Raw genomic sequence first — 27,274 nt, 5'->3', positions numbered from 1 at the left:
TAGATATTCAATAAAAAACATACTAGAAATAACGGCCCCTGCGCTATCCCTGGTTTTATTACGGTTGTGTCTAAAAAAAAACGAAAAAAAGGAACACGAGAAAGAACGAAAAATAAACGAAAAAAAGCCGGCAGATCCCACGCATTGTGGGAATCGATGTAATGCGAAGCAGCCAGCAAAGAGCTGCATACATCGTCTTGTATGTCATTGAGGAAAATGCGTGTCATGGTTTTCATGTTAACTCCGATTATTTGTGTTCGTCACACAGTAACGTCGCGCAATACCAACTTGGGGGTCGATAAACCTAGAGAAACGGCCGCCAGGGCACCATGAGCGTGGCACGTAAGTCATGCTGTACATGACATGTGTGTCATGATTTTCATGATAACTCGTGTTATTAATGTTCGTCACACGGTCACGTCGCAAGATACCAATTTTGGTGTATATATATCTAGCGAAACGGCCGCCAGCGCCCCATGAGCGTGGCACGTAAGTCATGCTGTACATGACATGCGTGTCATGATTTTCATGATAACTCGTGTTATTTACGTTCGTCACACGGTCACGTCGGAAGAGACCAATATTGGTGTATATCAAGCTAGCGAAACGGCCGCCAGCGCACCATGAGCGTGGCACGTAAGTCATGCTGTACATGACATGCGTGTCATGATTTTCATGATAACTCGTGTTATTTATGTTCGTCGCACGGTCACGTCGCAAGATACCAATTTTGGTGTATATCAATCTAGCGAAACGGCCGCCAGCGCCCCATGAGCGTGGCACGTAAGTCATGCTGTACATGACATGCGTGTCATGATTTTCATGATAACTCGTGTTATTTATGTTCGTCACACGGTCACGTCGCAAGGTACCAATTTTGGTGTATATCAATCTAGCGAAACGGCCGCCAGCGCCCCATGAGCGTGGCACGTAAGTCATGCTGTACATGACATGCGTGTCATGATTTTCATGATAACTCGTGTTATTTACGTTCGTCACACGGTCACGTCGGAAGAGACCAATATTGGTGTATATCAAGCTAGCGAAACGGCCGCCAGCGCCCCATGAGCGTGGCACGTAAGTCATGCTGTACATGACATGCGTGTCATGATTTTCATGATAACTCGTGTTATTTATGTTCGTCACACGGTCACGTCACAAGATACCAATTTCGGTGCATATCAATCTAGCGAAACGGCCGCCAGCGCCCCATGAGCGTGGCACGTAAGTCATGCTGTACATGACATGCGTGTCATGATTTTCATGATAACTCGTGTTATTTATGTTCGTCACACGGTCACGTCGGAAGAGACCAATATTGGTGTATATCAATCTAGCGAAACGGCCGCCAGCATCCCATGAGCGTAGCACGTAAGTCATGCTGTACATGACATGTGTGTCATGATTTTCAGGATAACTCGTGTTATTTATGTTCGTCACATGGTCGCGTCGCAAGATACCAATTTCGGTGCATATCAATCTAGCGAAACGGCCGCCAGCGCCCCATGAGCGTCGCACGTAAGTCATGCTGTACATGACATGCGTGTCATGATTTTCATGATAACTCGTGTTATTTATGTTCGTCACACGGTCACGTCGCAAGATACCAATTTCGGTGCATATCAATCTAGCGAAACGGCCGCCAGCGCCCCATGAGCGTGGCACGTAAGTCATGCTGTACATGACATGCGTGTCATGATTTTCATGATAACTCGTGTTATTTATGTTCGTCACACGGTCACGTCGGAAGAGACCAATATTGGTGTATATCAATCTAGCGGAACGGCCGCCAGCACCCCATGAGCGTAGCACGTAAGTCATGCTGTACATGACATGCGTGTCATGATTTTCAGGATAACTCGTGTTATTTATGTTCGTCACATGGTCACGTCGCAAGATACCAATTTCGGTGCATATCAATCTAGCGAAACGGCCGCCAGCGCCCCATGAGCGTCGCACGTAAGTCATGCTGTACATGACATGCGTGTCATGATTTTCATGATAACTCGTGTTATTTATGTTCGTCACACGGTCACATCGCAAGATGCCAATTTTGGTGTATATAAAGCTAGCGAAACGGCCGCCAGCGCACCATGAGCGTGACACGTAAGTCATGCTGTACATGACATGCGTGTCATGATTTTCATGATAACTCGTGTTATTTATGTTCGTCACACAGTAACGTCGCGCAATACCAACTTCGGGGTAGATCAAGCTAGCGAAACGGCCGCCAGCACCCCATGAGCGTAGCACGTAAGTCATGCTGTACATGACATGCGTGTCATGATTTTCATGATAACTCGTGTTATTTATGTTCGTCACACAGTAACGTCGCGCAATACCAACTGCGGGGTAGATCAAGCTAGCGAAACGGCCGCCAGCACCCCATGAGCGTAGCACGTAAGTCATGCTGTACATGACATGCGTGTCATGATTTTCATGATAACTCGTGTTATTTATGTTCGCCACATGGTCACGTCGCAAGATGCCAATTTTGGTGTATATAAAGCTAGCGAAACGGCCGCCAGCGCACCATGAGCGTAGCATGTAAATCATGCTGTAAATGACATTCGTGTCATGATTTTCATGTTATGACTTGTCATTTATGTTCGTCATATAGTCATGTTACGCCATACCAATTTTGGTGCACATTCGATTAACCAAGCGACCAGGAGAGCACGAAGTCGTAGGCGGCTAGATAGATAGATAGATAGATAGATAGATAGATAGATAGATAGATAGATAGATAGATAGATAGATAGATAGATAGATAGATAGATAGATAGATAGATAGATAGATAGATAGATAGATAGATAGATACGGTCAAAGTCGCAGAAGTTCGCTAAGAAATGCTTCGCATTTAAAAAAAGACGAGTTCCGCAATCCATTCTTTCTATTTCGTTCATAGAGATGGACAGTGTCGCGTAAGTGCAGTACTAGCTATCACTGTAGCTTATTGGCTTATATGGATGTGCTTCTGAACTCGAGGTCGGCCGCAATGCTACTGGAGCGCATGATGCTAATAAAAAGAAAGCGCCCGGGTACCTAGATTTAGCTATACGTGAAAGAATCATTCTCAGGTCTAGAGTGGCCTATACTACAGCATGACTCATAACCCTATCGCGGTTTGGTACGTGAGACCACGGAATTTAATTTTCTGACTTCGATGAAAGACTACATGAAATATCATCTAAGGAATAAAGGGCGCTTTATTTCTTGGATTGTTTCGTACCAAACCAATGTACAAGTCGTAAGCGATCGGGATGGTGTGTCCCAAGTTACCTACAAGTCCGCGCAGGCACAAAAAAAATATGTTCAGATCAGTTTTTGCAATGGGCTAAGTTTGGATGGCTTGCTCCCGAACTTCTCACACGCCGGCGTAACGACAGAACGTCGCACGATGTTTAAATTTTAAGTGAAATCACTGTGAGAACTCAAGTCCCAATTTCTAAACGCGATTTCCATGAGTGGTATCAACCGGCATCGCAGTGGTGGGGGGTGAAACAATAGGCGTCGACACAGGACGTAATGTAATGCAAGTGGTAATTCTTTTACGTTTTAAATGAAAGTATTCATATTAAAGCAATGCTCTTGTTGGCAATTTGGCCCAGTGAGCCTGATAATCACGTAAACAATGCAATCACTGATCTCGGAAAGATGTAATCAAGAATATGATTTAGTGAGCCCATCCTGACACAAATGCGCAATATTTGTCCCTGAAAGAGCTTTAGTGTGGCTTGTAGCTCCGGCCCTATCCAGTGTTCAGCAAACAACACAAAACACAGCTTGCGTTGTGTATTGTTTTCCAGTGTTCAAGGCACATGCACGGAAGGCAACACACAGCACAAACAACAGACATTCGCACGGATGTGCCGCCTTTTTACGAGCGCACTTACTTGACACGAGCGCGTTTATCATCGTTGACACAGCTATCGTTGGCACAGCTATCGTTGACACAGTTAACAGAAACGGCCCTGCGTTGGTTATGGGGCAGGAGCCATGCAAATAAACAAAGACTTATTAGATGTTTAATTAGCTAAATCCAATTGTTCAAAAGAAGAGTGGCCCACGACGTAAAGCTACAGTTGGAGCAGTTCGCCTGACGACAGTGTGGCATCGGCCTCATATGACAGTGTGAAGTCAAAACTACCGTAAAAGCGTTCTTATTTCTTCATTGTCACGTATACTATACGTATATGTCATATAGTACAGTGATGCTCCAATACCTTAAACATATCAAGTTGATTTAGAGACAAAAAAGGTGAGCCTCTAACAGAAGCTCAGTTTTGGTACCTTTTCAGCGGACATGCGCGGCATAGGCGCAGACGAGCACCCATCATGCAAAAAACAAAAAGCAATATATAGCCAGAAATGAATGTTAGAAACTTATTTTCAATCATGCTGAAATTCATACAAAAACAGTTTTTTTCTCAGAACCGTGAGCTGTTTTATTAGCTAAGTACTTTTTTTTAAAAACCTCTACATTCCTGCGTTTGACATTGACGTCACTTCTCCGAGTCTGTGGTAGGCTAAGGGGCTAGATGCGATGAATGCGCCTTCTATATACTAGTGTTGTCACGCAGCCGCTGCTGTGACGTTTAAAACTGCAGGCGCAGTGGCACACGCAATGTCGGAGACACGAAGCGGTGGATTTTCCCGGGGCTCAAATGCCGTTGGTACACTGCACTGGCATTCAATAGCTGGCGAGTTACGAAGACGAGGGGAGTAAACTTCGCTGAACCCTATACCGAGATAGGTTAACGGGGACTCCAACGTCTGTTGCAGACATTAGCAGAACGTTATCTCTCCCAGCTCATTTGCTGCCGTCTGACACGTATTGTCAGCAACAACTAGCTTACGCTGGCGTTTCTGGACTACGTCAGATGCCGAAGTTGCCGAACATGCCGACGTTGACGTGATCAATGTTTACTCATTTTTATGCGTGTTCGCGTAATGATATGTTGTTGCTAAGAAGTTGCTGCTCGGTTTGACCTTCACGATGACGTGCTATAACTCTGTCCCTTGGCTTCGAAAGACGCAAACCCCGCATGACATCAGCTAACGCAGGTCTGGTAGAATGCTACACGCTACATATTATCACGACGCCCGCGGCATTGTGTTCGTTCGTAGGTACATTCTAATGGGTGCATTCACAGCTAACTTTTCGGTGGAATTAACTTGACGCCCATGAAAACAGAGACAAGAAGTGCTCAGACAGAAAACAGAGCGCAGCGAAATTAATTTGAACCTCATAAGCCTCAGATATCGAGAAGGAGCTTTGAGTTCCGGAGCAGTGACACACGTGCGTGCCCTGTGCAGACGCGTAAACGAGCACGCACGCTAGCAAAAAAAAAAAGAAAGAGAAAAAGAGTTGAAAAGTCGGTGACGCGCGCAGACCGAACGAGTGAATGTACCGTATTTCTCGTGGCGCGCGAAACGTCTCATGCAGATCGGTCGTCCGAAAATGGAGCTCGGAACTTTCTCCCCGAGAAAGTTTGCGAGCGCGCACTTCCGGCGGCGGCCGCTCGGTTTTACGCCTCGCGCGTGCGTGTTTTACGCCGAGTTCCCCGGAACGACAACACCTTGGCCCGAATGACGACGAACGAAGTGAGTCCCGCGAGGTGCTTCCGCGACTGGTGACGTCGGGGGCGCCCGATACCGGGTCGCTCATCCCGGGAGCCGCATCGCCACACCCATCGCATCGCGCACGTGACCCTGGCGGAAGAGAGGGCCGCCGCTTGAAAGAGACCGCGGCGCGCTTACGCTCGGCACTCGACGGCTGCGTGCCGGCACGTTCATTCAGCGCGGAGGCGACCAGCAACGCGAGGCGTCGACGTTACATCGCGGCCACCCGTCGGCACTTACCCAGGTGAGACGCTCCGAAATGCTCGATCTGTCCTTGCCGAGCGGCCTCCAACTACCCATCACGTGGGCCGGGTCGCGTCCCTCGCGAGTATCTGTTTGCACGTGACGCATCATTAAGTGCACTTGACGTTCGCGGTCGATTTGTTTAACGGAATGAAAATTATTTGACGAGAATATAATTTCCGCTAGTTTCATGTTCACGGCCGCCTGTTGGTTGACGCTGAGCCTCACGGTTTTTGACAGCTGGTTAATTCCAGCTGTCGCAGAAGTACATGAGGTTACGGCCATCCGCATATGAAAAAAAAAAAAAAAAGTTACGGTTTTCAACTCATCATGCACCATCGCGTAGATGGAACATGATGCTTGCAAGGACGACATCCGGTGCCCGCGACATGGCCTTGTTCGCTTGACCTCTGTTTGGTTCGCAGCAATTAAGAAATTCTGTGCGAAATAATGCAGGCTCCTTTATCTGTAGCCACGACCGATAGTGGACACTGATGGTCCAGGCAAAGCCTGCTACATCATTCCATTGAGACCGCTTCGCTTATATAGCGCCTTATTCACTTTCAGGCGCCTAAAAGTCCACTGTTGTCGTGGGTGGTTAAAAAGATACAAGACGCATTGAAGATAAGCTGATGTACAAAATGCAGTCCAGATTCGAGACGTCTGTGCCGAGCGATGGAATGCCTACAATACTTCTACGGAAGGATAGTGCCAGCCCGGTTCACACACAGGGTGAACCAGGCTGGCGCATGCCTTTTCAACAGGCCAGTGATCACAGGCGTGCGCACAAGGCGGGCGGCACCCCCCCCCCCTTAATCACCTAGGAGGGGGGTGCAAGGTCTCCCCATTGGTTAACTCAGTTATGGCCATGCAGGTTTTTGACAATAATGGCGGCTGAAGGCCCCTGATGTTGCATTCCACGAAGTGTTGATTCCCATCTTCACTTCAGGAAAGCCAGGGACCAAAGGCAGGGCACTGTGAGAAGCACGTCATCGCTTAATATTAATTCTTTTCATCCATTGTGAAGCATGCTGTCCTTTGGATTTGGCCAAGGGAGGAGCGGGGGTGTGGGGGGCGCTGAAATGAAACTGTGCGCCCCCCCCCCCTCACCTAATGGGGAACCCTGCGCACGCCTATGCCAGTAATGAAGCCTCTTCCTGGGCAGCGGACTTGAAAACATTATTCACATACCGAAAAATTGGCTTGCTGCCTGAGGTACCTCTCTCTGGTTCACAATTTCTTCCACGTTGTTTCATGCAATGCTCCCCTTTCCCCAGTTTCGGGGTAGTAAACCAGGCTTAGACTCGTTAACGGCCTTACCATTCCCTCCATACTTCTCTCTATTTTCTATATTTGATTTGACGCACGTCGTCCTGCCTTAAGAGCTCTCATTACCATAACACTTATAGCATCCTCATATGTTGATATTACAAACCGTATCTCCTCCTTAGAACTCATATGATCAACAGGTGTAATCGCAATCATTTCCACAGATATAATTACGATAAGAGCGCAGACCCGAGATCCTTCAGTGGATCGTTTACTGTATGTACCAATGTTTAAGTCCTCCTTCAAGCTACATTACAGCTATTGCTTCTGTTCTTCGGTATAACTCTCCTGTTATTGGACTGATATTCACTGAAAAAAAATAAAAAAATAAAATAACTTCATGCAACTGGCGCTTTCTTCCATTCTTTCTCGCCCGAGTTAGTTCGTCACTCTGATTTGTTGTCCTGGAGAAGAATTCGACAAAGTGGCTTGAACTACTCGCCGTCTGCCCGCGTCAAGCATGCGTGGCTTGATGCCACGTGGAATCTGCAGTTTGCTGACCTATACTGGGCCGAAGGGAACGTCGTCCTTTTATCGTTTTTGATAAGTGGAATATTTAAACGCTTCGGCCTGTGTCATCAAAGGCATAAATTGATCCTGCTCAGCTGTCGAAAAAAAGTCTGCGTTACTAATAAGGAATGGGTCCATGTTATTGAACCTCCAAAGCCAATAACTATTTCTTTAGTGCTTGCGTAAGGTTATTACATTGACACGGAGGAAATAAGTGACAAGGAGGGAAGGTAGTGGCCTCAGGTGCCGAGATTTCGACCAAAGTATATAGGTGTTTTTTTTTGTTGTTGTTTTTTCTCGACACGTTAGCTGCCGGGAGTCCATTTCCAGCGTAGCCCCAAATTTACCCTCAAACAATTCTTTGTAATGTGTCTTCGTCTGTCTCTGATCATGATCAAAGACAGACTTTCATTTGATACATAAACCAAGACACACACACAAAAAAAATCTTGAATGAAACAGAGGAAGTTGCTTCCTAAAAAGAGATGAAACAAAGTGCTGTTTCACATATCAGGTCACTCTCATCTATAGGCTTTGTAAGTATATATTATAAAACTGAAGTTTCTTTAATTTCAACGGGGTTTGAGCTCTAACTTACTAGTATTAAAGCGCCATAGCTCCAGACATTGTGAGTCAATCTGACGAAATATATATGATAAACGTTTTCAAATGACACGCATGTAAGCCTGGAAGCTAGCACGACAGAACCTGCGACACGCTTTGCTCTTCAGAGAACAACATGTAAAGGTAGCAGCCGGACAGAACTCATGTTTCGTCTGATCAATGAATTTTCACGAACCCTTTTCAACGCGCTTGAGTCATTTATGTGGCGTTCACGCCATAATACGATATGTATACCGCTGATTCACGAGCAACCCTCCTGACAAGAATCTTATATTTGTTATTCGTAACACTACGAATTCTGCACACAGAAGGAAATCTGTCGCGCATGTAACGTTCGAGTGACGGCGTTGACTCTGTAGTCCTCGCGTGATGCGTTTAATTTCCACGGCACGCTTCTTGAGTCGAGCCGCATAACACGCCCGTGTTGTTCCTTCACTCAAGTGCAACCGCCGTGGCGCGCTTATGCTAATTGGTATCCGCAGTATCTGCATGGCAAATCAGGACGGGCAGGCGATAGGCGTGCCGAACCCGGGTGATCCACTATTCGAGAACTGTGTCTTACGAATGCAGGTTACGATTGAAAATCATAGCTCGAATGTGTATCCTCGTTAGATTAACCTGTCTGTATTCGCATTAAGAAATTGCAGCGTTTAATAGTTCAAAACTTATTTGAAGCTGACACTGTGCTACCGCTTTGTCTCCATGCAGTTGGGGGGGGGGGGGGTGAGTTATTATTTCGTAGGAGTGTTGAGTGACTGGCTTGCACTTTACGATGCAATTCAATGCTTTAAATACAACGACAAGGGTCAAGTGGGGTAGCAGTGCAGAACGCAAGAGAAGACGGTAGACACAGTGCCGTGTTTGTCCTTTCTTACATCCCGTTGGACGGGTCGCTGTTTGATCCCTTTCGTAAAGATAAGAACGCACCCGTACAGGGGAATCTTGGGGGAACGGTGTCGTTTCGTCAAGTTGTAGTACTTGGGGCCAGCTCATCCACACCTACATGTCATGATTAGCGCCGGTTTTGCGTTGTTCGATTTCATTACTCTGTAAAGTCTTGCGGCTTTCTGATGTACACGAACTCAAGAGTAATACTCACTCCAGCGTCACTACTTCAAAAGGCACCGAGCTGTCTGGTACGACCCTATTATTTTTTTTTTACTTCTCAGTGATTCCGTTTAAAGCAGCCACAGCTTTAAATGACAGTTCTTTCCCTGTCGCTTTTTTTTTCTGTTTTTGAATTTACAGGGAAAGAGCTGACAGTAACAAAACGTGCCCTGAGAATAAATTGCGCATGTAGCATTGGTCGCTTTAATCGTCTCGAAGACGTTTCCCGACAGTGACGGGCAATTCTTGCAGCTGCCTTGCGCCACGAAGCTCTTACGTCGTCTACGGGAAAGTGCAAAATAGATATGTGTGTTCGTGCACAGCGGTGCAAGCTCGTCCAATTCATTCGTATACGGAATGAGCAGACTAACGATACACGTGTACGCGCCACGCGAGATCGTTCGAAGAATCCGTGTTCCTGGTTATCCTGTTACATGATGTTTCCAACACACGAACACGACGACACCGGGGCAACCGCCTCCGACTCGCCACCGCAACGGCAGGCAGTGCATGGCGACGCGGAGCCGCGGAATGCTGTGGCACCGTGCCACCCGCGGCGTCGGCGCCCGCTCGTGCACTCGTGCTGTGGGACTAATCGCGGGGACCAATCTGCTCATTTTCCTCGAATTATACGGCACGTTTGCTTGGGATACACGTGCCGTCTGTGAGCTCAGACAGCCGTCCTCGCTAGGTTACTACAAACGAAGAGACAACGGGCGACAGCCGTCGAGAAATGCGAGACACTGCCGTTCTTGCGCGATAACAGTATACGCGTTCACTGCAGCCGTCTTTTGCGCTTGTTTCGTTTTGTTCCCCTTCACGAGCCGTCCGCACCCCCCTGAACGCGTCCGTCTGTGACTCGTCTGTCAGCGTCAGGGAGTGCAATTAGTTACTGCCGTCACGCGTAACGTGACGCTTTCGCAACCAATCCGCTTAGTCTCAATGTGCCGTGTATATATAGTATATACTGAGCAGAGTAGGGTTTGCGACGCATCGGACGCACATCCACTCCTGGCAAGTTCGTTATGCTTGAATGGGACGGTATTCGCCGACTTTATCAACATATGGTGCGATGCACTTACATTTATGTTAGTTACCTTGCGCCAACCCACCGCGAGCGCGTTCGAACAAGGATGACTGCATTTAGCGTAAAATCGTGGGTGAATACTCAGCAATGGCTGCAGTTTTTCCGCGAGGCAAACACTCCTGCCGCGTCTAGGAACGAATGGGCAGCGATTAGTCTCTATGGTTCGCACCAACTTGCGATGCGCTGCCCGCCAAGTGCGTTTGCAGCACGAACGGCTCCGCTCTCTATGCCAACTCCGCGTCCGGCCCCGCGAAGGCGTCGCGCCGCACTGCCGCACCGCCCACGGCCCGCCCGGCTGTACGGCCCACGGGTGCGAGCTCAGCCTGACCAGCGAGGGGCGCCCAAGGCGGCCCATTAGTCGCGTTGGCCGCGTCCTCCGACGACGCGGCGCGCGGACGTTCGTCGCGGACTAAACGATTAGAGGTGCGCCAGAGAAAATATTGGCTCGGGAATGAGAGTATGGCAGCGCCTGACAGACTCTAGTTCTCCATCCCTACGGGAGATCGCAATGAAATGAACATGGGAGAGATATCGGAGGACACATTTGTAAGACAGATTTCAAGAAAAACAATTGTCCGGTTTCTTTAATTCTTGCAAAGCTTCGGGCGAAACCTTCTTTTGGAGCCTTGTATGATTTATCACACAGCCTTCGGCAGGTCGTACTTGCCTACTTGTAGATCACTGACAGGAGACACGACCGGCGCGTTATGTCAGCGTAGAATATTGAACGCAAATTGCCCAAAGGCAGTAAGCATTGCAAAGCATAATGTTTTCTAGGGCACCAGCTTTGGATACACACATGGTGAATGAAATTGCATGTACACAGTGCATACACTCGCTTGTTTGTTTGTTTTTTTCCTTAAATAACTTGTGCTACGTCATAATTTTTTGTGCATTTTCACCACTTATTCCGACAACGTTTTTGCATTTGCTCGTGGTTATGAAGGCTCTCATCTTGCCTATTACTCATGTTCACGCGGCACACAGCATAATAGTAGACGCGGTCAGAAGCACTCAACCTTTTCGTTCAGTAACAAAATATGTGCTGGTCACTCCTTCATGCGACAGTAAATGTTATACAAGTCTATTTTCGAGAGTTCGTACGCGCCCCAAGATGAAGTATGTTCGCTCTAATTGGGCACTATTGGAGTAATTAAATGCACTCCATCAGAGAGTACTATAATTAGTATACACAGTTATATATTATTGTTACATAAAACAAGAAGTATCCACCACTATGATGTTTTTGAAGTGTATCCTCATCGTGCTGCCCCTTCCAGGCAACGCCCGCTTAAGTCCGTATAGGGCTCAGCTCACGCGTGTCCCTCCCCTGCCTTTATCATCTTCATTCGACGTACTTTCTCTTTCGCTCACGTCGTCATTTCAGCGTCCGCTGTTTGCCGTGATCTCAGCCTACGCACTTCGTTCGAATGTTGACGTTCAATTTTCTTTCTACCCACGCAGCGGGGTTCACCGTGCGGCCCCAGTCAGACAAGGAGCGGGTCATCCAATGACGATTGTCGCAGACATCTTGTTTCGTACTTAGTATGCCAGAAGATGCTGCTGTGTCGCGAACAAGGCACGAACCTGGTGCTGCTCTTGCAGTACGCGATTGCGAGACTATGTGTGTGTGTGGAACTGTTGTGCAATAGTCTACAACGTGCCTGCGGCGCCAAGCAGAGGTGGTCTATTTGGTTTGCGCATCCCGTACTCGAGTATACACTGCACTCTTTCAAAGGCCTCGCTTCTGTAGAAGTTGTGGCTGGAGCACCGCGGGCTGGAGAGACAAGAGCCTCGTGCAAATCTCGTTGGGTTTCCCAAACGGGGTGCGCAGTCGGAAACGCTATTTCGCCACGTCTGCTTCAACTGCGTTGTTCTTTACTCACGTACGGTTCTGCCGTGACTGCTTCCGCCTATCAAGTGGTGTTCTTGGGTGTGAACCATGTCATATTTGCTCCTGACGGCGAAACAACCACTAGCAGCCCCCACGCATCGCATAGCGTGCGTCGCAAACGGCGACGGGCGTATTCATGTTTCGGTGCCCATGAATGCGATTCGAGCGCAATTATTTATTTGATTACACACGGTCAGTGGCCGAACGGATTTCGACCGAAGCTGTATGGACCCGTCGTGATGGCATAGCGGCTAAGGTGTCGCGCAACGAAGCTCGAGGGCACGGGTTCGATTCCCAGCGAAGACGGCCGCATTTTGATGGGGACGAATTAAATGCGAGAACGCCCGTGCACATGTACTCAGGTTCGCGTGCACGTTAAAGAGTATCAGGAGGCAAAAATTAATCCGGAGTCCATCCCTACGGTGTATTACACCACATAATCATATCGTAGACTTGGCACTTAAAACCCCCATACTTTACTGCTTTATCAAAGCGTAATAGGACTTCAACATATAGTTGCTCGCGATACGCGCTAATTGATCTGAGTCGTCTTGCTGCTGAAAACAGACCGTGCCTGCACGGCACAATACGCGTACAATAAAACGCAAAAATAGGCCCATGCAGTTGTACCACTGCTGACGCCGAGCTCTGAACGACCGGCAAACGATGGGGAGGGGAATTGAGACAATGTACATCAAATCTCGTGTAGAGGCGATGGGAAGAGCCCGCGAACAGCGCGGCGCGCTGTTTTCATCGTGCTCTGACCTTGGTGGCAAAAAAGGTGCTACATTAGTCCTTGATTGTGTGATGAATGACTCTAGTGGCTTTTTATTACCATCCGGGCAACAAAACTACTATAGAATACACGTAGCTATGGAATACCAACTAGCCCGGTCACACACCGGGCTACAAAAGCTTGAAAAGAAATGTGAAACAGTAGAGCGCGTAGTTCGTCAGAAGTGTTGAAACATACTTCGCTATGTGTAAAGTTACCCGTACATGCACCTCTGTGCACAATGTTTTCCTTCACAACTCGCAAAGCGCCGTGTTAACCTGCAGGTTACCACGTCCCCGTCACAAATTTTGATGCTGTCATGTGAGCTTGCGTTTGTGTTTAAGCCAAATGTTTACATAAGGTTACACGCAAAACAGAAAATACACATTACACACACCGCCGACGCGGTAGCTCAGTTGTTACGGTGCTCGGCTACGGAGCCGAAAAACGCGGGTTCGAACCCGGCCGCGGCGGTCGTATTTCAATGGAGGCGAAATACTACAGAGGCCACTATGCGATGTCAGACCACGTTAAGGTGGTCGAAATTAACCGGATCCCACCAATACGGCATCGCTCATAGCCTCAGTCGATTTGGGACGTTAAAGCTCAGAAACCAACATTGCACACTTCATGCGTCTCTCTTCATAGCCCTTAACTGAAACGATTAAGATAGCTTCGTTCAAAATACAAATTTAAACAACCATGTTACATCTCCCGTCAAGTTCGTTTTCTCTTCCTCCCTCTTTTTTTTCTGTACGGGGAGAGTATAGTAACGGAGAATAGCAGGCATGGCTTTCGCGTTTGCAGTGGATTGACTCACGCACCTTTCCGTCTTGCAAACAACCGCTTTCGAGGCAGTCCATTTCCGACGGCGCGTCGAATTACACGCGGGCAGTTCTTTGAGCAACGTGCGTGCCCGACGGGTGCCCAGCCTGCAGCGGTTTATGGGGAAACAAAAAAGAGAACAGGATCCGCGTTTACGCGTTCGCGACCAACGCGCGCAGTTTGCAGCGCCATTTTCTTCGGGGGAGATCCCTTTAACGCCGTCAAGGGGGCGTCAAGCACGCTCATTGCGCCATTAAGGGTATTGCGAGAGTACCGAGAAAAACGAGAACTTCCCGCCAGCGTTCACTCTTTTTTCTTTGACAGCATGCCATTGAAACAGGCGGTGTTACAATACAACACTGGCCACGTAGGTGCAATCTGTCTTACATACTGTCAGGGGTAAAAAATGCCGTCTTTCGTTGCGCCACCCAGCCGCCAAAGTTCACGGTTCTTTGTTCCAGCCAGCGGCGCTGATAAAATCGAAAAAAAAAAAAAACTTCGCAGCAGCAGCCAAATATCAGTTCAGTATCACTTTACGCGCTTTGTACCGACAAGATGGCGTTGCGACGCTTTCGTCTATCACCCCACACTCTAAGAAAAAAAAGAGTATGCGTGACTCTTTTCAGAGAGTTCTGACTTGCCACGTATAGGACTCTCTTTAAATAGTCACGGTGACTCTCTTGGTGGGCCAGGGTCGGCTCGCTCTAGGAGAGTCCCCTGACCCTCTAGGAAGAGTGGAAAGACTCTCATCGGGAGGATCACGTCACCACTCATAGGGAGTCAGACGACTCTTGCCGGTAACGCTCCTAGGGGAGTCAAGGGACCCACACCGAAGCATCAAGCGACTCCACAAGTATTTTAAGCTACTCATTTGATCCTTGCTCTACTTTTGCGCGACTACTGTTGAAAATAGTGGAGTATTCATTTTAAGCAAGTCGAATAATACTTGCCGTTCTGCCCAGCGACTGTAAAAAAAGAATAGTTCAGCTTTAGCATTATTTTAATAAAACTCGTCAAAACAACACATATTTTCCAACAAAGTTATATAGAAAGCGCGAAAAGATGGTCTGTGATTTCCAATTAAGAAGTTTGGGTATTCCTCATTTACATGCTTCTGTGAGTATAGCCAACTAAAATGTGTGACTGTGATGTGCACAGTGTCATATGGTGCTAAATGAACAGCAGAAATCGCCATCATGTTTCCATATTTATTCCTTGTGATTAAGAATAAATCAAAAAGTGGTGACGGCTTGAGGCATCAGACTTGTGGCTTTCTAGGTTGTCGCTCCTGTCCAGCGTGAGCACCATGAAAAACGGTATCTGAAAAGCAGAACGTAATATTATGATGAGAAAATGAAATTGCAGTAAAAGTTTGCAAAACCTACACATTAAGTGGTTCACACAGACATAATAAAGGCTAACAACAAAACAACAAAGCACATCCTCCGGCAGCCAGGGGCATGCCGTGAGCGGTTATTGACTGCACGTTTTACAAACATAACCCATCCTTAAATACTCAGATAAACATATGCGAGTACTAGGGCCCGAACGACACCCAGCGCGTGCGTACGCCGTCTACGTCGAGATCAGACATGTCATATGCTAGAATTAGCGCACATAACTCCCACAATCACGTACACTCACTCGATTCTGTTATAGCGCCCAACGTCATCGCAGTGTATGCAAACCACGAAAACAGCAAACAGAAACGAGGGAAAACAGTGCATGCCGGCGGCCGCAACAACGCGCGCCGTTGAAAGTCTAGAGCTTTTTTCACTTTACCGGCGAGGCGTGTCCAACTTGAATGACTACCGCGTACATTCTGGAAGCCACCGTACTATATCTGCACCTCAAACTACCGTCTTTAAGCCAACAAAAACCATTACATATAGTGCGTCTGAGCGTTCTGTACACAGGCTTTTTTTTTTTTTCGCGTTCCCACGCGTGGAAGCACGCCGCACACTCAAGGTCGATGGAAATGTTATTATGAAGTAGACTAAAGTGCACCTCAAAACGACATCTTGCACCTTCAGTAGTGCAGACACGACGTTCGATCAGCAAGAAATGACCCTCGATTATTGTTTGCATCGCTCACTTTATGGGAGCTTGTACAGCAACGCGCATAACGGTGGCAACTCGTTAACTGACAGCTTTAGTTGGGCATCCGCAACAGCCCCGCGGATACAGGCTACTGTTGGAAATGGTGGGCAGATTCCGCAGAGCTGCTGTATACGCCCAGCTAAAGCTGTATAATTAGTACCTACGAAAGCAGTACACTCACCGTTTACTGGCGCCCGTTGTCGGTGTCTGCAGCTCCATTAATATTCCGCCCTCCAAGCGTCACTTCGTGCACGGAGCCGGCTTCAAGACCACCGAAGACGCGCAACCAACTCATCCACGCAACGCATTCCAATAGACCGGGAGACTGAGACGACTGAGATGTTCTCCATGTTTTCTGCATGGGTGTTCTCTGACTGAGAGAGGAGAGCGGCGCGCCACCCCGGCGCCAACCCCGTCTGCGTCTGCGTCGCCGAGCAAGGCGCCACAACGGCGCCAAAGGGCGAGCGAGCGATATGTATGGCGTATACGGCGGCTCTTCCGTATACCGAAGCCAATCGAAACGCGCTTCAGGAGGGTCCAGTGACTCTTTCCCAAATGCGAACTCTTTTTCTCTGCCTGTACCTTCCAAAAGGGGTCAGATGGACACCCGAAGGGAGTCACGGTTCCATGACCCTCTTTTGACTCTCTTTTTTCTTAGAGTGCAGCGTCGCCTCATCCGAATAATAACAAAGCGAAGGAAACGAAATGACAGGCCAGCGACCCATGCTTTATCGCTCATCGGCTCATCTAATCGTTACGTGCACGCCGAGCACACAAGCACGTGCCGCATCTGCAATTTTTGCGTGCCGTATAGTTTGTACCCAGCACGAAACGATGTGTGACAACATCACCTCGCTCCACTGTTCCCACTTAATTTGAAGCCGATAAAACATGTGACATGATATATCTAATCGAAATCAGCGGAGTCTTGCAGTAACGATAATAGACAATGCCGCGTTTGTGGAGCCTTTTGTGGTGGTTTCCATTGAACGGATATATATATATATATATATATATATATATATATATATATATATATATATATATATATATATATATATTACAGGAGAAGAAAAGAAAGACGGAGGATAAAAAAGTGCGAGCATATGTCTGTGTGGATTGGATAGGAGTAACGTCACCAGTTAATAATGTTGGATGCTTGCGGAGCACTCGGTGTGTTCGCGTTCGCTATAGTGTTGAGGTGCGCGGATCAATAGCAATCGTGTCAAAACGTAATGCCTGGACTGGCGTGTAAGCGCATATGCATCAGCTGCTTGCTGCTTGCATAACGTGCGGACACGTACGAAATCCGTGGCACGTGTAATTACCGGTTGAAAATGTGAAATTGCTGCGCTACCCCGAATCATTTAATGGATGACCGCATTCGCTAGAGAACATACCCTAATCAGTCAAGAAAAAAAAATAAAAACTTGTTCGCTTCTGCCTGCTGTGACGAATCAACACGTAGTAATTGGACTTTATCGCCTCAGAGCACGCAATACTATCTGCACGTTGTGATTATAAGGTTCGCACCGGAGCGTTGCGATGCTCGATTGCGTCTGCCCTGCGGCGGTCGGCCAGGCATACAGAGGCTAGTGACTTTACAACGTGCGAAGAGAGCCCGAAGGCAGTCTGGCACCCGCTTCAGGCACGGCGGCGGCGCCTCGTTAATTTATGCGAGACGGTATAATTGACCCTTTCCGTCTCCGCCACGCTTAATAAACAAGGCGATTGTTTGTGCACTCGGTGACCATGATCCCCGCGAAGGGCGCACACGTGTTTCGCTGCATATATGCACCGGGTCTAAAGGTGTCCGTGGGCGTCGACATCCATACTTGAGCACTAATTTTTTGTTCCCCTTTAGCACAACCTTCCGTATACTTTTTTCTCGACGGCAATAACTGATTGTTAAGCAGTTAAATAGAGATGCGTAAAATTGGTGACACGCGTTGAAAATTTAAGGGCCTGCAGCCTACAGACACTGCTATTCCGCATAGTTGATGAGCCAGGTCAACGTTTTCCAAGCATTTCAAGTGTCTGCTCGTGAGGAATTGCTTTTGTAGGCTGCATGCCCTGATAAAAGTTGCTCTTATCTCCAGGGTTAGGGAAGATTCCTTCTAGCGCATTGGCAGCCTTTCCTGTGATGGATTTGCTTGGTTTGGGTGCTTCCTGTTGTTACGTGTCCTGCCACTCATTAGTTAAATACGGCTTGCCGTTTCAAAGCAATACACAGGATCTGCGAGACATACCCAAGAGAAGGGTTCTGCGCAAATTCTGACCAGCCCGGGTTCTCCAACATTCACCCAATGTGGTACGGGAGCTTCCAGTTCTCACACGTTGAAAGGCGCTCGTTGCAGCTGGGAATACGTGACAGGCACCATCCCGCTTGATTGATGTTCATCACGCAAATGAGTGTTTTCTGTGGGGACGAGAAATGCGAAACAACGGATCAGGTTTACGGGTACCTCGCGGCATGGGATATGCATGTCCCATTTACGTCGGCCATTCATCTCGTCTGCGATGGCTTTGTTTTCTTTACCAACTCCACTATCGCTCTCCGAGATGCTCGATGTCATGCGCCTGATACGATGCGTGGTTTCATCTCCATGACGTAGAGGAATATAGGCGCTACGTGAATTGAGAAATGTACCACCGAAAGAAGTGAATAGGACGACCACGACTGTTTCAGCGACACCAGAAAGAGAATGTGCGCTCACCCTGCACTACCCGCAGCAAAAGCGGGCACGTGACACGCAGTTACTACATTGTTATACGGATGACGTAAGTAGCGCAGCCATCAATCTGGCTAGCGATGCCATGCCAATTGGTGTGCTATATAATACAGAAGATAAGCACCTGAAAATCGCTTGAACACGCATTACCTGCAGACCAACTTCCAAGTGTCATAGCACCTTTTTACGGAGCCACTTGTAATGCACTCTAAAGCACGGTGCCTCCGACTCCTCACCAGCCGCATGTAAAGTACATTCTCTGGCGAGCAGGTCTGTGCGCATGCGCGCAGACAGAGCGCCGGCAGATTGAGACGCATTAAAGGGGCGCTGCGCGCCGATAGGCACCATTAGGGGACTATATACCGCGGGAGCGGACAAGTCTTATCGCAGTATCTAGGCTGCGTGCCGTGATGGGTACGTGGCGATGCACGTATGAGAAAGTCGCTGTGTTCGCTCAAAATAAACCGCTCCCTCCGGCGGCAGCAGCGGCCACCCGTGCATGCGGCGGAGAATCCTTATGGCAGGGCCTCTTTTTATAAACCTGGTTACTGCTCCCCATGCGAAGTTAGGCGACAACACGCTCTTCTTCAACATGGCGAGTTATTCTTTGGCACGTCAAACTTAAACACGCCACGCGAGGCTGTTACAAGCACATATCCGTGAAGCTTCTGTTCGTGAGTATACGGCATCTTTACTGCCATTGTATCCCATCATGAACCTTCATTTTTTTTTTATGTAACAACCCTGCGACCGGCCTCGTATGAAATTCTCAATTAAGAAAGATTTTCTTTTTTTAATGCATCAAAGACTACCTCACGTCCACATAAAGTGAAGCGTCGTCACTAACTAACTGACTTTCAACAAATGTTAATGGCGTTGGAACCTGTTGATGGGAAAGTCACGTCGCGGATTTCAGCTCTGAATGCACAAAGTTGCGCGACTGAGACATGGACAAAAAAAGAAAACTCACGATAATACACGCGAAGCGTGACATGGATCTCACAGGAGTTAAAGAAAATTGCCCAACGCGCTGAAGTTGAATTGTTGTTTTCTGCCCCCGACAAACTGGCAAAACTGTGAAAAATGACTGACACAAAAAGGAGAGAAAAGAAGCTATGCAATAAGCAGCATCGCACCAGGTACATATCTTGCAAAGAAGGCATTGTTTACCGCATACCACTGTCATGTGATCGCTTTTACATAGGGCAATCATCCCGTTCCATTAATGATAGGCTGCGCGAGCACGCTAAAAACTTCAAGAATGAAACAAGTGGCTGCTTGGCAATCCACTGCAGGAATTGCGGGTGCAGGCCTATGTTTGAACTGTGCACAATAATAGCTAGAAGCAAAAATGAAATTACGCGTTTGATAATAGAAGCACAAAACATTTCTAAACTAGAAGATAGATGCATCAGCGAGACGTCCATTGCCTTGTTTGTAAAAGAGAGAGCGTTTTTGAACGGTAGCACACACGCGTAATGTTACCTCTCGTGACATGCGTAGTATGATAGTAGCATGTGTATGAACGGTCCCGCAATTTTCAAAATCACACTGTTGTAAGCGAAACTGCGCTTCGTATGACCAGTCTTGTCTCCCTCGTGTCCGTGTGGCAGTCGCGCAACTTTGTGCAATCTAATGGCAAACCAAGAGGCCCACATTGGAACCAGCTCTGAAAACTCAGTAACAAGTTAAACAAAGCAAGTGGGATGGCGTACTGCCAGTCACTTGCAACGGTCCCGTTGGAGGTAATATTATTAACCCACTCTACAAAAAGAAAAGAGTTAAGCCTTGTGGTATGGACACAATGTATACGTTTGTAATTGTGCGTGTGTATTGAGAACAGGGTCGCTTAACCACAAGCAATTTACAAGAAGCTAAACAGCAGCTACACCGCGGCTACACTTGCCGCTCTTCGTAGTTAGACATTTTTAAATGGCTGTCTGCCATGAAAGAGCCATTAGTTTCAATCAACGATTGGGGTCGTTACAAGTGTCAGCTGCCGAACGAGGCTAAACAGCCGGATGCAATTATAGAACAGTGTATTGCGCTCATCTGACCCTCTTTGGGCAACTAAATTAAGCACAGCAGTCCCCCTTTGTACTCAATTAACGACGTGCGCCTTGCATCGGGAATGAAAACACGCCGCAAATTGTGGTGGAGTCACGCACGTGCAGGAGAATTCGCTACGCCCGAATGCAGCCGCACTCGAAAGAACCTCGCACGTGCTACCGAAGCACATAAATAAAGAGCACAATGAAAAACGAAAGCGCTAAAGGAAGGAACTACAGATAATACTACATGGGCGTGCTTACCGCACACTAGAGAAAGTATAGGCACTGAAACGGGACGCGTCACCGAATATGCAAGACTCCACTGAAGTGGCATGACTTGAGATGTGGAAACTGTGCCCGGTGGGCCCCTATTTGCCGTGGCGGGGAGCCTGCCTCTTTGAAGGTCAGCAGTGAAACCAGACTCTCAGTGTCCATCATGAGGCTGTAGAATGAAGCAAACCGTACACTTTGGTCTCGTGTACCCATTGCGGAGGCTGCAGAAACAACGACGATTATCAGACCAACAAGCCATTGAGGCTCGTAAAAGACTCGCATGCAAAACGTCCTGTTATCGACGACAGCGAAACGTTTTTTTTTTTTTTTTTTTTCAGTGGAGACCTCTAACGGTTAAATCAATTGAGTTTTATTTAACGAAGACATTACAAATCATATCGATTAGCATCAAACGATCAACCTCATAGAGGAAACAGAAATGTGCTCGCGAGGCAGCACTATACCTTTCAGTTAACCTGTGCGCGATAGAAAGCAGTTCACTGAAACAATAGAGCTAGGCTTAGCCAGGATCGCTGAGATACCGAGAGCACGTATATTTCGAGCACCTCTTCTGCCGACCAAGTGCGCTGGTCAGCCAAGACGGTGGCCCTTAGCCGCACGGGCCAATTCAAGCTGCACGGGGCAGACGCTGTTTATCTTGGACGTCTAGCCACATGCAGGCCATGAAACATATGATCGTCGTGGCAAATCCTAAAATAAACCTCCGCGCTGCTTGCGCCGTGCGTTTGGAAGCCAGCGTTAAGAAAAAAAAGAAACATCGGCGCAATACGAAAAGAATGCTGCAGCACTATAGGGATAGAGTAACGCGTTAAGAAAGAAAAAAAAAGGCCAACAGAAATACAAAAACACTAATTTCAGCGTCTCAAAATTTCCTTCCTGCAAACTTCTAAAAAGAAAACACAAAGAGGTACACGTAGAACGCTTTGTTTTTCTTTTTTCTTTTTTTTTTGACAACGCATAAACGAAGCATTCAGGTCACGTACCAATAAACGGCCAGTGTTTTCCTTGGGTGGCTGCCTTGTTGCGTAATTTACGGCACGGTTTTGACCTCTATAAGGCGCGATGCGGTGTTTGCTACCATCGATGGTGCTTCAAGAAGGTGCCAGCTAGTTGTGTAGGCCAATAAGCCCTTAACGGGCGCATCGCCAATGTACTATAGCTGTTACCTCGCACTATAAGCGGCAGGGTTAGCACGCTGGTGCCTTCGATATATACGTTTGGGCTTTAATCGCGGGCAGATAAGGGGTATGCTGTTCCACGTCCGCTTTTCTGCGTGCTTTTTTATGACGTCGTCCCTGTTTTAATTGTGCAAACTCACTTAGTACTAGTCACTCTTGGGGGGAGGGACCGCGATATCATTGTTTTCTTGCATTTAGCGGCGTTAGATTTTATTCGTTTTATAGGAAACAGCATTTGTGTACATACATTAAGGCGTACGTTAAAGAGCCCCACATAGTGAGTACTAATCCAAGCCTTCAATATAGTAAAATTGTAGCGCCTCTGTATGGTCCACAGGAAAATATTAGGAATGTGAACGAATTTTTATTAGCCGGCCCCTCCTGTCCACGGTCCAGAAACGTTGTCACGCGCAGTTGAAGTCTTTCTGTCACTCCAGACAGTGACAGAAGACCTCCTGGTCAAATAGCGAGCGCATGAAAGTTGTCGAAATATCACTCAATAAGACTCGCTATATTATCCTTCTCTTTGATGCAGCAACCATGTCTGGTCACGGCAGGCGCCACTTGAACGACCCGAACTCAGATGCCTACAGGGCGCACATGGCAGCTGTCCTGGAGCGCATGCGCAGGGAGTACGAGAGGAAGCAGCGCGAAGAGGCAGCGCGCCGAGGGAAACACCGAGGTGATTGCGAATGTCTTCAGTTGCGTACAGCACCGTATTTGTCGCAAAGCTGTGTCGAATGAAGCCCAGTCATATATGGTGTGGAAGAGCTTTAGTCTTGACCAGTATACCGAAACCGGCGATTCGTGTCACTACAATGCCAGCAGCTTCGTGTTGCTGAGGGACGCTTCGTTTGTTTCGTTCGCACTGCATATCGCTATGCGTTCGCACTCTTCAGGAGAGAACGAAGCGAGTGGTGCCGTTATCGCTATACGTCGGACTCCGCTCACACGTGTTTCGCGCACTCGTAGCGAAAAAACATGTTTTTAGCGGGCGTTTACGAATGTTATACAGTATCAAGAAGTGCTTCTGCTCGATGTTCCGCCTGCGAACCCTTATCTATTGGTGCTTTTCACGTTTCATAGCGCTTTTGTTTCGACACAAAACGGGAGTGATTATGGGAGCGAGAACCAGCGCTCGGTGCTGTTATCAGTGCACTCGCAGCTTAAGGAACATGAGCATTCTATACACTGATCTACATTACGTGTGATAATGAATCTCTCGCCACGTCTCATTGAGAGCATGTGCAGAGTAAGGACTGTTTCGCAGCATATGTCAACGTTTTGATAACCCTGACGTCCGGAAAATTAACGTTGAGCTATAGTAACGAAATATGCGATATTTGCTTTAATGACTTTTCAGATGTCACCGGAGTTCCACTAATACGTTACAGCTACAAATTCGCTTTAAGAGCTCGTGCCGAGATAACGTTTAACCCACTACACGGATGATTGCATATCTCGCCAGAACAAACGCCACAACTAACGTCCCAATGGCGCCTGCTGGACTGATCAAGTGTACTCGTGCTCGGCTGCTGACCCGAATGTCGCGGGTTCAATCCCGGCCACGGCGGTCGCATTTCGATGGAGGCGAAATGGTAGAGGCCCGTGTACTTATATTTAGGTGCACGTTAAAGAACACCAGATGGTTGAAATTTACGGAGCCCTCCACTACGGCGTCTCTCATAATCATATCGTGGTTTTGGGACGTAAAACCCCAGATATTATTATTATGATCAAGTGTACTCGCATGCACGGTTTAAATATATATCTCTATAAGCATCTAATGTATTGCCATGAACATGTGATGAATGAAGAATATGATGCGTTTAACAATACACTAGCGCGGAAAACTGCGCTACCACAACATATTCGTATTTTCAGTAACCTTTCTGATGGTCTTTAAGGGTACTTCTTAAATAAAAATAAAAGTAAAACCCTAACTTAGAACCATCAAAAAAGGCGCGCCTGATTTTTAATTACCCAATGAATGGTTCGATGCTGTCTGACAAAGGGGGAAAGGAGGATTCGAGCGCCAAGTTAGAAAAAGACACTCTAACCGACACGGTAGTCTAGTGGCTACGGTGCTCGACTGCTGACCCGAAGGTCGCAGGATCGAATCCCTGCCGCCGCGGCCGCATTTCGATGGAGGTGAAATGCTAGAGGCCCGTGTACATAGATTTAGGTGCACGTTAAAAAACACCAGATGGTCATAATTTCCGGAGCCCTCCACAACAGTGTCATAATCATATCGTGGTTTCGGGACGTAAAACCCCAAACAAAAGATAGACAAATTTTAACATGGAAAGCAACGGCGAGCATAAAGCGACACACGCTTCTTACATCTAAACGCGGTGAAATGGGCAGATTTCTGTCGTCTACATGTGACATGCAGCAAGATATAACATATGCAGGAATGCGACTCCCGCTTCCCAACATCGATAGCGAATGAATGAGTTTTCACTTAACGCGAAACATTCGTTATCTCAGCGCTGAACGAAGGGGCCACGACCTCTGCGCAGGCGATGCTATTAAGGTGGACGCTGTGGAGGTGTACGCCAAGGACAACGCCAAACACCACCACACGGAAATGTTCGACAACCTGGAGCTGAGCGACCCTCCGCTCATCATAAGACGCGGCCAGTCATTTTTTCTGGCCATCCGCTTCAAACGTGAATACCAGCCTGGAACCGACGAAGTTCACATCGACTTCAGCATCGGTAAGAGACCCCAAGCATGTTATTTAATTTTGCCTAAGGCGATGGCCCGCCATGGTGGTCTAGTGGTGACGGTGCTCGACTGCTGACCCGAAGGTCGCGGGATCGAATCCAAGCCGCATTTCTATGGAGGCGAAATGCTGGAGCCCGTGTACTTATATTTAGGTGCACGGTATATAAGAACCCCAGGTGGTCGAAGTCTCCGGAGCCCTCCACTACGGCGTCCCTCATAATCATATCGTGGTTTTGGGACGTGAAAAGCCTACAATTATCTGCCAAAGGCGACCATGTTTATTTTTATACTCGCACCTTAAGGAACCCCGTATGGTCAAAATTAACCTGGAGCCGCCCCACTGCGGCTTGCCTCATGATCATGTTAGGGTTTTGTCTCGTACAGCCCCCCCCCCCCCCCCCATTTATTTATTTTACTGAGCCATGTTTCAGGATTTCTGTCTTCGTTCACCAACAAGACTAACGGACTGGTTGACTGACTGAACAAGTAAATACAATAGCTGATACACGCATTTCAACACAAACGAATACAATGCCTGATACACGCATTTCAACACAAACGAAATTTATCGCTCGCGGATTATGCACGCACTATATATAAAAAAAAGGTACTTGTCACTCTGTTTGGTGAGTCCCGACTCGCCGCATGCATAACTCTCCTTAAACATACACGTTAACTTTCTTTTGGAGAGTCGCGCCTTCCACGACTCTCTGAAGAGCATGTAATGATCTCCAAAAGGGAGTTATAACGCGTGTGTCTGTAAAGGCATATATGTGGCAAGTCTGAATTCACTAGAGTAACAGGGATTTTTTTTTCTTAGAGTGCAGATGACAAATACCGAGGCGATCGTCTCGTCATCATGCCGATCACTGTCGCTGTTCACGTATTAGGGATGTCAACAGCCACCATTTCTACATCGCAAAAAATTTCACACCCAACGATGTTTAAGTACGTTTGTCGCAGTGTCCTTGGAGTAGAAATTTAATCGCCATTATGCGGACGGCACTGCAAGGGTATTCGCTCAAACTAAAATCAATATCAGCACTAAAACGTTTTATTACGCCAGGGGTATTGTCACTGTGACAAACGCATTCGAAATCTGTGGGCAAATAATTCACTCGTGAATCGGTTGGCGAGAAAAATTCGCAAGGCGGATACGTATCCGAGAGCTCCGCCAATCTATCCGTTCGCCACGCTGCAGCCACAGCACAGTATTCTTATTTTTATAGTTTGCCTATGTCATAAGATGGCCCTGACCGTAGCGTGTTTCTAACCTAAAACCTCATCCAAAGCAAGCTTTACAATAAAGCATTACATTTAGTTCGCTGTATCGTGGTTTTAGGTCACCGCAACACCGATTACAAAGTCGATAAAGCAAATGGCAACCGCGGAGAGTTGAGGCGATGTCACCTGAAAGGAAGGCAACCTCGATCTCGTTGTACAAGGTTGAGTGATGTCGTCAAATCCGATCTCAGTTTGAGGTGAAGTCGTTTGCTATACCCGTGGTCTCTGGCCCTGTCGCACGGATGTCATAGAACGCCCGCTAAACGCTCGCGCGTATTGTTGGTTTTTCTCGGGGGGTTGCAAGCCTCTTTGCTGTATACGTTGCCGTGAGCCCTTGACGATTGGATCCATGGCACAGGTCCCAACCCCGAGATCAGCAAGGGCACCTTCATGAGCCTGCGTGTGCCGGACACCAAAGGCGACTTCAGCCAGCCTCCGCAGAGCTGGGACGTGCGCCTGACGCATCACGACCGCGCCGTCATGTCCCTTCAAGTGTTCGTGCCGGCCAACGTGAGCGTGGGCCTGTGGCGGATGGCCGTGCTCAGCCGGTCACGCGCCGACCCGGAGGCCAGGGACAAGTATCGACATCCGTCCGACATCTACGTGCTATTCAACCCGTGGTGCAAAGGTGGTATTATTATTATTATTATTATTATTATTATTATTATTATTATTATTATTATTATTATTATTATTATTATTATTATTATTATTATTATTATTAAAATATCTCGAAAAGTTACAGTAGAACTATATATTCATGTAGGACTATACGTAATGTCAACTCTCGGTCGACATTCGCTTTGTCGAGGAGAAAATTAAAGTTGCCAGCGTCGACAGAAAGTGCGCAGATCAGTGGCCCTACTTCTTCTTTTTCTTCCTTTT

General features: G+C 47.5%; 1 protein-coding gene across 1 annotated transcript in view; it reads left to right on the top strand.

Moving 5' to 3' along the window:
- The first annotated feature begins 5,749 nt into the window (after positions 1-5,749).
- The window catches only part of LOC119377488 (hemocyte protein-glutamine gamma-glutamyltransferase), a 35,240-nt gene continuing 13,715 nt past the window's right edge, over positions 5,750-27,274 (top strand). The window contains exons 1-4 of the mRNA XM_037646927.2: positions 5,750-5,870; positions 22,911-23,057; positions 24,898-25,095; positions 26,748-27,017. Of these exons, the coding sequence (XP_037502855.1) occupies positions 22,916-23,057; positions 24,898-25,095; positions 26,748-27,017 (610 nt within the window). The 5' untranslated portion in view covers positions 5,750-5,870; positions 22,911-22,915. The remainder of the gene's footprint in view (positions 5,871-22,910; positions 23,058-24,897; positions 25,096-26,747; positions 27,018-27,274) is intronic.

This window comes from Rhipicephalus sanguineus, chromosome 1, assembly GCF_013339695.2.
Source record: "Rhipicephalus sanguineus isolate Rsan-2018 chromosome 1, BIME_Rsan_1.4, whole genome shotgun sequence".
Classification (NCBI taxonomy): Eukaryota; Metazoa; Arthropoda; class Arachnida; order Ixodida; family Ixodidae; genus Rhipicephalus; species Rhipicephalus sanguineus.
Note: the sequence above shows the minus strand (reverse complement) of the source record. Positions and strands in the feature narration are given on the sequence as shown.